The following is a 14,163-nucleotide window of genomic DNA, read 5'->3' on the forward strand; positions in this document are numbered from 1 at the left end:
AAAGTTTGACCAAAGCAGAAATAAGCAATAAGGTTTAAGTGGTAAATGATGAGCTTCAAGACAAAATCCTTCTTGATAAAGAAACCTCGTTCAAGACCTTTTATATAATGAAACATAATATTTATATTGCTGTGGATGAGTTTGCTTCAGGTTAGAATTATATGTAGAATATTTTACAGCTTTGAGGACGAATATTTCTGTAATAAAAGGTCGTTTGTTCTCATTTCCCTTCATGATTGCTCAAAAAAATAAAAGGAAGGCATCAAATAAATAAGAAGAGTTTGAAAAATCACAAATGTAATAATGTTAAGGGTACAATTTGGCCACTAAGCATTTTTTTTTATTCAACCTTAATTTAATCTACCAACCTGTTTGTGTAAATTTAGAGGAAAAACAATTTAATTAAAGCAATTGTAGGATCTGTTTCAAATGTACATACAAAAATGTTGATGTTTCTGCTGTATCTTTCGGCATTTCTTAACAATATTTTCCATTCCCTGAATAATGCAAGTGTTCATGCCATCGTAGAGCAGAACCTTGGCAACAGAGGATTTGTATCTGAATGCAGAAAGCCTTGACCTTTAGTCGAACATTATTCTGCACACAGGCAGGGGATTTTTGTATACAATCTGACCACGGGGAAAGTCATTCCCTTCTAGGATTGAAAGATTTCGCTCGGAGACAGTGACATACTCCCCTAAATAGGTTACAGATCAGGAGACAAAACTGGTTAACACCTGACCTCTTGTCAAAGAACAATCTATTCTTTTGCTGAAATGAATGCGGTCACCCCGAAAATCTGATTTAGATTTTTTTCCCACCTAAATATACAAATATCTGGTTGCTTAATTATGTCAATGATAATGAAAATCTTGATTTTTTTTTTATATTTTAAAATTGAAAATAATGGTTAAAAGTTTGCTACCTAATTTTACTTCATTTTTTTATTCACTAAATGTTTTTATTTTATTCTACTAAGAGACACTGATGTATTTATCTATAGAAACACATGATAAAGCTGTTCAACTTTTGTCAAAATACACTGACAAAAACAGTGGAATTAAATACGTGTTTGAGAAATTGTAATGCAAATAGATGGATGTCTTGAATGTTAGGTGACACTTTTGAAGGCAACATCTTCGACAACCTTACTAACCTCCCATTTAAAAAAGCGCTCTGCTAAAAATTAAATTCTGCAGCTCCATATTGCATAGAGGGTTGCCATACATCCTTGAACCCAAAGATGATTACCAAAGATAATTGATGACATTTGAACCACAACTTAGCTGGTGTTTAAATCCTCTGGTGTCATGTAATAAAGCTTCCCAAATAAGAAAAATCTGTCCTGGTCATTTTCTTTTGTTTGACTTGTAATCAAAGTTTTACCCAGAAGTTGGAGTATTTATTTCAATACACTACACTCACTGGCCACTTTTTTAGGTACACCGGGCTGGACCCGGAACAAGCAGGACTGAATCCTTGGTTGCATAGATTCAACAAGGTACTAGAAACATTCCTCAGAGAGTTTGATCCATATTGACATGACAGCATCACACAGTTGCTGCATATTTGTCACCTGTACATCCATGAAGCCAATCTCCCGTTCCAGCACATCCCCAGGTTCTGTATTGGGTTGAGATCTGGTGACTGTGGAGGTCATTTGAGTCCAGTGAACACATAGTCATGTTCAAGAAACCAGTCTGAGATGATTCCAGCTTTATGACATGGTGCCTCATCCTGCTGGAAGTAGGCACCGGAAGATTCGTACACTGTGGTCAGATAGGGATGGACATGGTAAGCAATAATACTCAGGTAGGCTGTGCCATTGGAACCACGCTCAGTTGGGACTAAAGAACCCAAAGTGTGCCAGGAAAATATCCCCCACACCATGACACCATAGCCACCAGCGTGGTTAATACTAGGCAGGATGGATCCATGCTTTCATGTTGTTGACGCCAAATTCTGACCCCACCATCCGAATGTTGCAGCAGAAATGGAGACTCATCAGACAAGGCAACATTTTTTCAATCTTCTATTGTCCAATTTTGGTGAGCCTGTGTAAATTGTAGCCTCAGTTTCCTGCTGTTATCTGACAGGAGTGTGGTCTTCTGCTGCTATAGCCCATCTGCCTTAAGGCCACCTTTCTTCCCCATTCTGACGCTCAGTTGGAATTGCAGCAGATCGTCTTGACCATGTCTATGTCCCTAAATGCAGTGAGTTTCTGCCTTGTGATTGGCTGATTAGAAATGGTTGTTTCAAACCTCCTATTTCATAACCAGCAGTTGGACAGGTGTGCCTAATAAAGTACCCAGTGAGTAGTTGAAAATTGAAAAAATTAATATCAAAATGTTGGTTTTTCATGACAAACTTCCTCGGCACTTTAAAAATAACAATCTGTTGCTGCGATCCACTACAGGTCCAAGGAGAGATCAAAAGGAAGTGGCGGAGGTGGCATTTGCAGAGGTACATGGGCTCAGACACCAAATACCAGCATCCATCAATCGGCAGCAGCAACAACTTCAGCACCCAAATCACCATGCTGACAAGGTGCAGCCCCAAAACGCACCGCGGCTCATCCTCCTGTCAAGATGACCTGTCTTGCGTATGACTTGAAAAATAAACACATACAAGCTGAGATGAATCATTGAACATATCACACACCGCATGTGAAGCCTTTGAATGATTTGCACACTTTTTGTTTGCAGTGAAAAGGGAAACAAATGAGCTCCGGAGCAGATTTAATCAAGTGACAAAGATAAATTGCCACAAACACATCCTACTCATTGAAGTCACAGCCACCCACCTTATTAGCTTCTGTTTCACAATCCAGGGCAGGTTAATGAGCGAATTAGTGAGTTATCCTTACAGATCATTTTCCAAATGATTATTACCTTCCAGAGTGCTGCGACTCAGAGCAAACAGTGTGCTTAAGTGAGCATTCCAAATGGGAACTCCACAAGCAGCCTCATGATTTGATGTAAATATGAACTGATTAAAAATCATGCAGAGGAGTTTCTGCTGCTCCAAACAAACCAGGCTTGCATTAGCGCAGAACCATTGAAGGAAAAAACACTGATGTTTCTGAACAGGAAATTACATAATTGATGTTGTGACAGAGCGGTGGCCAAGAACAGGCAAGGAGTGCAGGTGTGTTTGAGAAGTGAGCAGAGATGAAACTTTGCTTTAAACTGCATGGATGAACAGAAACAAAGCAGTGTGCAATGCTCCGCTTTACTGACTGCAAAAGGAAGTCAGAGAGAGAAAAGCTGGCACAGGCAGAATTTGCATAAATGCTGAAGAGTTGAGGCTTCACACCAGATAACCAGAGTGAAACTGATTCACAGTGACGGGTTTGGAGCACAACTGCCCTGCTCTGCAGTATCGTTCTCAAGAGACTGATTGCTCTTTGCCTTCCTTATATCAACACTGCCTAACCCTCTCTTTTTTTGGAAAATCTGTGATTGGGGTAATGTTTTTCATTATTTCTTGCAATGTGAAAACTCTGTGCTTATCACTGGTGAGTGCCTCATTTGTTGTGACATGTTTAGGGAGGAAAGGCCTTCACCCTTGTCCTTGAATGTTTACATTTACTCAAAAGGGGAAAAAATAATGTAGAGATAGTTGTACAGTGTATAGAAAAGTGTTGCCTATATGATTCTTTTTGTGCTGTGTTTGCCAATTATGTCTGTAAAACCAGTAATGTTGTCACTATGTTGTTTGTTATTGGAGCATGTTGAATTTAAAATTCAAAATTATTGTGTTAAAGCTTGTCTATGTGGTTTGTCAAGTGTAACTCTGCTTTATTATACAGAGGAGTAATACGCACAGCGGACAGAAACGAGCTTGAACCTCCATTATGAATAATAATTCCTGAAACCTCCACCAACTTGTCAGGTTTACACTTTTCTCATGGAGAACTTGGAAAGTGACAAGTCAGCCGAGAGTGCAGGAGCCTGATTGTAAGGCAAGGCAAGGTGACAAGGATGACTGGCCCTGTCACATCGGGGCTTTCTAATGTGCTTTACAGCTCTCTTTGAGTGGACCTGAAAGTCACCCACACGTTCACTCAAGAGAAAACATCCAGGAGCTTCAGCTCTCCTCTGATGATAAAATACATAAATAAATTAAACACTGAAAAGATAAATTCAGCATAACCAAAAATAACCATGATGTGAAGTAAAAAAGAAAAAGAAAAACAGTCTCCTTATGTGAAACCGTTTGTTAATGATAGAAGTTAGACCATCGGAACCAAATCCAGCCGTTTGTTGGTTTTTAAATATGAAAGCCCCTTTTTTTTGTACAATTACATGAAAAGAAAATCGGATTTTAAAAAGATCTATAAAAGACTCTTAATGGTCTGACTCTGCTTTGACACAAAGACTAGAGTTAAAGAGCTTTAGTGCGTTTTTAGCTGTCATCATCCATTGTAGATTTTATTTGGTAGCTTTAAAGCCCCACTCCAATGAAAATCACGTTTTGTTTTTTTTTTTACTTGTTCTTATGGCATTTTTGTGTTGATGAAGAATATTCTACAAGGAAAATTAGGCTTAAAATTGTGTTTCTGAGTATTTCTTTATTCAAAATGTTGTGAAAAAGCTTGAACCAGGTGCTATAATCGGCGGGCTACAAGCTCCCTGCTTTCACGCTGAAAAATAGATCCAATAATGTCTTCATTCTCCTCATTTGAGCTGTTATCTGGCTCAAAACTGTACGGCTGGATACCATCAATATTGCTCGTCATTTTTGCTGCACAAGTAATGTTAGGTTGTGAGGTGCTGTGAGCTTGCTGTAAGCTACCTGTAACCTGATAGCAAACAAATGGATGATGGGAAATGAGTCCTGCCCACAACGCAGAGGCGAATTTCTATTGAAGTACTGCCGCTCTGCAGAAACTATGTCCTAGAAAACAACGTTTTTTTTTAGATTTTGCCTAAAAACAGAGTGATCACAATTAAAAGACCACTGTAAACAGTTTTACAATAGATCAAAAGACGATTGGAGTGGGGCTTTGAAGAGTTTGTTGCAATATTCACCTTTATTTCTGAGTTGAAAAAGGAAAAGAAGCTCTAGTTGTTTCAGTTATCAGAAAATAAAAGTGTAATTTTTAACTAACAGCTATTCATGTTTCGTGTTGCTCTTTTTTTTATTTTTTATTAATAACAATGCTTATTGTAGTTGAGAGAATCTGCAAAAATACCTCCTAAAAAGTTGAATGTGTAACAAATTATGGTCGTAACCATGAATAAACCAATGGTGACACATCTAAAGTAAGTATTCAGTACTGAATCGTGTTCAGGATTTGTTAATGTCTTGTAATGGTTTCACAATACGTGTATTACGAGTGCAATACAGGTGTACTGTACATATTTATTTATTGCCAGAATTCACCATTTTTTTACTCAAGCAACTTTTTGGTGTCAGAATTTGGTTTTGTTTTTCCAGCTTATTCTGTAGATTGTAAAACACGTTTATTGGCAGAGAATCTATTCAGCCATTTTTGACATAGCTCCATTTGTATTGTGTAAATAAATTGTTTTAAAAGGAAACAAGGAAGCGAGCATTCTATTTTCTTGTTGAGCTATCAACACTGCAGCTTTTTTTTTCCCTTACTATTTTTTTCCCTCACTTTTCATTTTTAGCTTTTCCCTTTTTGTATGTTTGCTTCTATCAAGACTCCTTTCTGGTTTTCAACCAAAACATGAATTTTCCTTTTTGATTAAACACATTTCATCTGTCATTTCCTCCTTATGGGTAAGTAAAATGGTTTGTAAATTGCCTCAACTGTCATCATCCAAACACTTTCACATGATGGATGTTTTTTAAAAGTCAAAAAGAAAGAGACAATGAATTTGTCGCAAACAGATAAGAGTGTTGAGAGCACTCTGAAGCCCTCTCAAAAGGAATTTTATCTGCTTAGTCTGTCATTTCTCACCTACATTGTTTGCCGTTCAGGGTCATGGTGACTTCAGAAACAAAAAATTCCAAACACACCTCTTTAATAGTTTTATTTTTTACTGCAGCAGAGCCATTTCTGACTTTCTAATGCTACGTTAAGTGCAAAATAAGTTAAAAAAAGGTAGATTTACTCAAAAGTTTAATTAATGCAAACGTTCCCCTTTTATGTTGGTAAAATGATCAAAATAATGCAAAATATTGGGAAAAAAAGAAGTAATAAAGCAGTTTTCTCTACATTCATGCATTATTCCTGGTACTTCCAATGGGAGCCTTTGAGAAAAGCTTTATTCTGAGGTGCACCTCAGTGGGTCAGAAGGGTTGTGTGCTCAGGAAATTCGGTCAGCTGACTTCCAGGACATACTGAATGAGCAGGTTCTAACATCAGTGGGAGTTGTTTTTTTTCTTCTATCCTGATTGCACAAGCATTTTCAAAGATGACTGCCAGGATTCATCAGGCTCAGCTTCTGACATGAAGGTTCAGGGAGCACGAGACATTATTTTCCACGTGATCTGGTCAGCACAGATGAAGAAACAGCTCTGCCTCCACCCCCAGTTACTCTGTGTGGTATTTGACAGGTCTGACTTCCCCACTGAGTCTGCTTTGGTGTTTAAATAAAATCTCCGACATCTCAGCTAATCCTTGTGTTGTCCCATTGATTTATTGGTGTTCATTTTATTTTTGTGCCCAGTGAACCTCCATCAGTGCTTCACACTATGAGGAAACACTACCGCTGCTGAGGTGACACTGGCACACAAAGATTAACACACCAAAATTCGGCTTCTATGAAGTCCAATGCTCGGCTGTGTCAACTGAGTAACTGGAAATTTGTATGAATTCAACAGTTATTCTTAGACATTTATTTAATTGTAATTGTTTTTTGTGACTGGAACATTTTTGCATGAACTTATTAAATTGCTATTATTTAAAATTGCAATTATAGGATCGTATTTTGTCTAATTCTGCAAATTACAACCTGTCAGATGCATAAACTACAACAATTAAGTAAAAAGCTTTAGATAATTTATCTTATCTTAAAAACAGACTGCTTGAGTCTTTTTAGGTGACTGCTGTCAAATTTGTTCCCACAGAACCATCAGCATGCAAGACAGGAGATGCGTGAAGTTATTCTCAGATTTCCCATGAATCCTAGAACAGCAGAGCAGGTGTCCTGCCTCTGAGCATGCTTTAATATGCATTACACAGGTTAAATATTCATTTGTAGAAGTAAAAGTTTGGAAAGGCGAGTGACTGAGGAAAATAGCCAACTCTTTCCAAACTGTCACGGTGCCTCGGTCGGTTGCCTTCCCCCTCCCTACTCTGCTCATTGGAACCAGCTGCCTCTCATCATCTCATCACCTGCTGTCCTTCTTAAGGAGATCCATCCCACCATTCGACGCCAGTCCGTTATACACTCTCCGGTGCTTACGTCTGGCTCAAGGTTAAGTTACGCCTATTCAAGTCTAAGCCTTGAACTTACCTCTTTTGTGCTCCTTCAGGTTCTCCTCACCACGGGTGCAGCTGGTATCCTGTTCTCTCCACGTCTCCTCCGCTCAGGCCACGAAGTCCCAAGACATTCTGGCGCGAAGCTCTGGTTTCCACGCCACATATACTCACCTCAGGTCCACGCTGTTTTCCGGAACTCTGGGATTGTGAATCCATTAAACTCTTTCACTTGATCTCCTAGCCTGAGTTTACTTCCGGGTTTCCAGCATCTGGGTCTGCCTTGTCATCGTCACTATGACACAAACACCTGAGGACATTTTACTCAATGTTGCTGCTGCATTCAGATCAACTCTTATGAGCTGATGGGTGATAAATGGAACAATTTGAGCAAATTTAGCTTGATTTATGTGGAAAAGACAGAAACTTTTAACTTTTTTTATTGGATCGTTTACTCTTGGCTTGCACTGATTTCAATATTGAAGAAAAAACAGATTTTTTCTGTTTGAATTTGGTTATGGTTTAATGTTTTTGTTTAATAGGGACTTTTGCTTCCAAATTGAACCTTAAATTATAATTTTTCCATGATTATAATTTGACTAAACATTTCAGCTTGATTAAAATCAAGATTCAGTTTTTTTTTGTTTCCAGGAGCTTTAATTTTGTAGCATCTACCTTTTTTTGTCAAAGTAAAGAATCAAAACATTATTTTATTTTATGCATGAGCATAAGTGAAAACTTTCAAGACAATATAAAATCAAAATAAATCAGCAGTGTTTCTCCTCACACCCCAAACTTCTTAGTGACAATTAAAACATTTTGGCTGAAAGCAGTGATTTCAGCTGCAGTTTACAATAAAAAGTAACGAAAACAAATAATTTAAGCCTAGGTTCACCTAAAAAAGAAATACAAATTTTGTGCCCTTTTACAGCCAGGACAAGTGGTATTGTTGAGACGGGACAAATTTCCCTCTATTATCACAGGTGGCAGCATCCATGTTTTGGCTCATCTTCTCTAACTGACGAGCATAAAACCGGCACCAAGCTGAAATGTGACTCCTAAAGAAATTGGTGCAGTTTCGAAAAAAAAACACAAAGTTTCACACAAGCTCTGATTGTCTTTAGTGTTAGCAGCATTTTCTTTGCATTTAAAGGTTGATGGTAGAAAAACAGAGGAACACGCACAGATTAAGTCGTCTGCTTCTGGATCAAATTCAGACCTGAAAATGTGTAAAATCTGAACCTTTATTCCATCCATCCATCTATCCATTTTCCAAACCCTGATTAATCATTTTGGGGTCAAGGGGTTGCTGGAGCCCATCTCAGATTTGGGTAAAGGCGGGGTATGGTTGCTAATCTTTCGCAGGGCCACACAAATCCACACACACACTCTCACGTCCAGCCTTGTTATTACTGTTCATCCAATTAAAGAATGAAATCTTTCATGTAGAATTTTTATTCAGAAAAATTTAATTTACAGGGTTTTTTTTAAATTAGCACCTGTCAGTTTTAAAGTTTAGCTCAAAAAGGGGCGCTTCTGGACCACACCTCTCTACTAAGCTATCGAGTCAAACATCAATGTAAAGCCCATGGAGCATATTACTTGGCATTAAGTGGTGGATCAGGGGACTTCTCCTGCACCACCAACAGCTCCAGTCTACACAAAACAAAAAAACTCCTGAAGGCTTCGAAGAAGAGCCATCTCTCCTGCGACATCCTGGTGAACATCCACAGAGGCACCATTGAAAGCATATGACTGTCTGAATCACTGTCTGGTATGGGAACTGCACTGTCAGCTTAGGAAGCACTGCAGAGTGCAGTGAAAACTGCATCTTTGTGGAGTTCCACTTCCTTGGATTGAGGACATATACAGGAAGTGATGTCTCTGCAGGAGACACAAAGGACCCCCCATACCCCACCCACAGACTCTTTACCCTCTTACCATCTAGGAGGAGCTACAGGAGCCTTTGGACCTTGACAAGCAGGTGTAGGAACAGCTTTTTCCCCACAGCTGTTTCTTTACTCCACACACTGACCAATCACATTACTGTGTTATAACTATTTCTGTATACAACCCTTTCTGTGTGCAGTTTACACAATACAAAAATATTTATCTTAGAGTGCAACATCCTCATTGCATACAAATAATTCACTGCACTTTTTTACACAACTTCTTATCTGTATACATATTTTAGTTCATACAACACCCTCTGTATTGCACAACCACAATCATCTGTTTATTTGCACTAATTATTTTTATGAATCCACTGTGTTCTGATGATGAAAACTTGAATGATTTAGAAAAATACATTTAAATAATCGTTTTTTAGTGACAAATCGCAATGCATTGTGGTCTTTATTCGCTAATCCAGTGAGAATGGACGCACACTGTTTGAATCAGAGACTGCTGGGTAATTTATAGGGCACTGGATTTTGGATTTGTAGATTCAGACAACCCGAAAAAAATGATAATGAAAAATATATTTTAGTTTGGATTCTGAAGTCTCAGAAATATTAAAGCAAAATTATTGCAAACCATCATCTGAAAGCCAAATAGTACTGAACATTGGTTGAAATTTTGACATTAATAAACATATTTATTTCACATTCTTTCATGAAATGGGATGAATGCTGCTTTTCTGAAAGCATGCATTATGTTTCATTTAGGGATCAGTGGCTTTATAATTTGTAGCTTTCATGTTAGATGGAGCTGTCCAACAGATTTCACTTTTTCCAATGAAGAAAAAAACTAATGTAGACAAGGACTAATGGTAAACTGTAGGCGAAGCGAGCTTCTTTTCAATGGCAGTGACTATAAAGGTGAGAACAATTACCTAGGACCTTCTCAAAGAGCCTGCAAGACTCAAGGCAAGCGATATGACGGATGAATGATGCAGCTGAAATTAAAAGAGAAGGATTAAGTGGAGGCTGTCTGCTGGGCTGAAAATGAAAGACAAAAATTAAAAAGAGATTGCCGGGGTGACTCACTTTGATTAAATCACAAAGATAAACAGCAAATGTATGCAAGCACAGCAATGAAAGACAACCTCAGCCATCAACTTGAGCCCTTAAATGAATCATTTTTTTTATACTTAGGTTAATGAAAAATAATTTGGTTGTCTTTAACACAGCTGATAAAACCTGATAAAACAGGCCAAAGTACAAAACATCCGATCTGGAAAAAAATCCCTTTTTTTTTAGGAAGAAAAATGTATCAGATGTTACAGTCAATATGAAGGTTTCTGTCTTGTGACCTTTATATCATCAAAGAGGGCAGGATTTTCTTACAGATTCACTACTCAAAGTCTGGAGCAATCATTGTTCTCACCATTTAATGTAAAAACTCAAAATCTGAAAACGTCTATACAAGATTTTGCATTTTGGCTTTTGGTATGCTCTAAACCTCCTAACATAAGTTTGACAAGTTGCTTTGATGAAACTACAAACATATGTTAAAGAAAACATACCAACTATTTTCTCTAACACTAACAATAAATAAATTCTCAAGATGAGCTACCCTGTAATGATTTTCATTAAAAGATAGGATAAAAGTTATCTATCACTGAAGAGTCAAAAAGTGTTTCATGATAAAAAATATTTTCTACAAAATACAAGAAGTAAATAGCATTACGTAGGAATGTTGTCTTTGTCCTTTACAGTAATAATTGATTTCACACAAGTTTTCACAGAATAATGATGCAAATCTGTCCTAAGATCCTGGCATTTTATCCAAACCAAGAAATACTCTAAACCAGCGATGGGGAAACTTTTTCACTCAAGTTTGACAGAAGGGACAGAAAGTAGATCAGAGAAAGAAATACCATGGAATCTGGAAGAAAACATGCATTAATTATGATTGAAAATAAATGTATACATTTAAAAACAGAACATTTTGGAAGTTTTAATTTAAAAATTGTAGCTTTCGTTTTTGATTTTGGTGCCAATTGCACCGATAGGTTGATGTCCATCAGGGAAAAACGCAAGGTTGGAGAAATGCTGCATTCACGTCTTGCTAAAATGATCGAAAAAATGACTGTCCAACTTGGAAAACACACATTAAAAGTACAAAAAAAAAAAAAACCACTTCTAACATCACATGAATGCAAAATAACTTTCTGCACTTAAACACGGTCAATTTATTTGTGGTGCACCATCTATGGAGACACACCAGAAAATTAAACATTGATAAGGATTATCAGTATATTTTTTTCCAGTTTGGCGGGCCAGATTAAATAGATTGTTGGTAGTGGTGGGCGTGGTTTGCCCACCACTACTCTAACCAGTGACTGAAACAACTTTTAAATGAAGAATCCCAGCTTTGGTTGCTCATCTTACATGTCACAGAAAGAAACCACACAACCTTGATCTGATCACATGAGGGAAAAGGAAAAGGTGAGAGATTGAGGAGTGTTTTACTTTTTATATTCTAAAGAAAATAAATAAATCATAAAATGTAATTTATTTTTCTTTGACTACACGTACCTCAAGCTCAAGGAACATTCCAGTTGGCACTACAACAGCCGCCGTTCACATGACAGACATGCTGGCAGTCATATGTCAAATGAGTGATTGTCCTCTGGCATTTTTTCAGCTGCAATTCATTACTGGTTTGGAAAAAGTAAAGTTCAGCAGCGTGTATTATTTAATTACTTAACTGTACTTAAATAGTTACAATACTTAAATACTCACACTCCTTGCTTTCTTTTAAGCATAAATTGTCATTTTATATCTTGATCTTTACTTCGCAGCTCCTGACTGCCTGTGTGACAGTCATGTCACCTTTGCAGCTGATTTATATATGGGGGATTGAATCTTCTAATAAAATAAAGGTGTTTTATAAGCTCAATTAGCCAACAGGAAATGGGTAATTTGCTAATTTAATCCAAGCTGAACCTTCTGTCAGATGTAACCGCTGACAGAAGGTTTAGTCCTGCTGGACTCAAATACATTAAATGTGTCTAGAAAACAAAAGGCTAACTGGAAGTTCTGCAATTCTGTTTGTTAAAGCTTAAGAAATGTGCAAAAGAAACATTTGACCAAGACCTTCAATAGTAAGAGAGTCTGTCAGTTATAATAAAGAGAGCAAACTCTTTTAATGACAAGCTGATTGTTTAATTTAGATGTGGTTGGAGTGATGGAAGGGGTTTTAGTAAGCCTTTATGAGCCTAATTTGACTTTGATGGAGACTGTGATTAGATTCCCACAAAGATTTGCAACAATAAAAAGGGCCACAGAACAATAAATGTCCACTTTATAAACATTAATTGAATCAGGCATCCTCATTTTGAATCCACAATAACTAGTATTCTGTCTTTCTGTCCTTTTTCTCATTTGAAGTTCTAGCAGTCCAAACAGAAAAAAAAGACAGTTCCTACCACAGATTTTCCTTATCTGGCTTTGAAGCAAACAAAAATATAAATACAGTAGCAAAACTGGGCATTTCAAACAAGTGATAACAAAGAGAATTAAAAAAGTGTGCAGCATCAATTTGTGAAGCTTAGAATGGCTTTACCTACAACAGTCAATCCAAGAATAACAATATTATCAAATGAATTCTTGGAATAAAACAGCCTATTTAAATGTCAGTGAAATCATTGGAAAGAGTGAATGTCACAGGTTACACAGCAGGAAAAAAAGAACAGATATAAAATGCTGTTTTATTCATGTTTTTCTGAACGACTCCTCCTGGTTTGTTTAAATTGGACATCTTCTTGCCAATAGTTTACTTAAGTCATTTAACACAGAGATAAATCTTAACCCTTGTACTATACTATGACCCCACCCTTACATTGACGTTTTGTCCCTACCATGACAAAGGTGGATAAAGGTGAAGAGGATTTCACGTAATCCATGGACACCAGTGAAGATCAAAAATCATTGGAGAAAAAAGGTTCAGCACTCTGTCTAGTGGGTCTAGATGACCCCACTCCTAATGTTAAAGTGTCGAGGATAGCACAAGGGTTACTCAGGATTCTTTTGCACTTTTACCCGCTTTATATATTTAGCATGACCGCTAGGGGTGTAGGGAAATTCGATTTGATATATCGCGATATTTCATTTGGCGATACTTACATTGATATAAAATGCTGTCAAGACGATATTTATTGAATTATTTATGAGCGTCCTGTAGCGTCTGACTCTTGGTTTTTTTTTCACTTAAACCTCTAGTTGGCAGCAGAGCACACTGAGCCTCTTTGAGCAGCACTACACCGGACCAAAACAACAACAGCTCGTGAGAATCAGCTTGTGTTCAATTCTAAATGTTCAGTGTTCCACGAGGTCTTTGTTGTCATACGACATGTACGACCTAGTTTTTGCCTGAGGTGGACACCTAACCGAAACTCTGTGCCACGTTGTTGCCAGTACCATATAAAAACATTTTGTGGTACTTAATATGCGATGTATCCTGAAACGTCTCGTATATGAGACTCTTGCAAATACACACCCCTAATAACTGCACTGATCATGAATGATCAGATAAGATTTTAAAAAAAACTCTTCTTTTCAAGAAACCACACATTCATCTATTACTGCTCACATAAACCCGGCTCACGTGAACATCAGTCTGAGCAGACCTCTTCTCTACTAAAACTTTCATCACTTCTGGTGGGGGGACCCCTAGGCGCTTCCAGCCAAAAGACATTGTCCTTCTATTGCATCCTAATTTTCACTGCAACCTCTCCCTAAAGGAGCAGACCCAGAACGCCTCCCCGAGGAGGCATCCAGGAAGCACCCAGATGACAGAACAACATCAACTGGCCTCTGTTG

General features: G+C 37.6%; 1 protein-coding gene across 3 annotated transcripts in view; it reads left to right on the forward strand.

Moving 5' to 3' along the window:
• The window catches only part of vipr1b (vasoactive intestinal peptide receptor 1b), a 48,627-nt gene extending 40,995 nt beyond the window's left edge, over positions 1–7,632 (forward strand). The window contains exons 13-14 of one of the 3 annotated variants that reach the window (XM_078938238.1): positions 2,417–2,547; positions 7,453–7,632. In XM_078938238.1, coding sequence (XP_078794364.1) covers positions 2,417–2,547; positions 7,453–7,609 — 288 coding nt within the window. In that variant the 3' untranslated portion in view covers positions 7,610–7,632. Of the gene's footprint in view, positions 1–2,416; positions 5,550–7,452 lie in introns of those variants that run through there. The other 2 variants (XM_023950181.2, XM_023950180.2) reach the window with 2 other exon arrangements.
• The last annotated feature ends 6,531 nt before the right edge of the window (positions 7,633–14,163 follow it).

The sequence above is a fragment of the Oryzias latipes genome, chromosome 20 (genome assembly GCF_053564925.1).
Source record: "Oryzias latipes strain Hd-rR chromosome 20, Olatipes_Hd-rR_3.1".
Lineage (NCBI taxonomy): Eukaryota > Metazoa > Chordata > Actinopteri > Beloniformes > Adrianichthyidae > Oryzias > Oryzias latipes.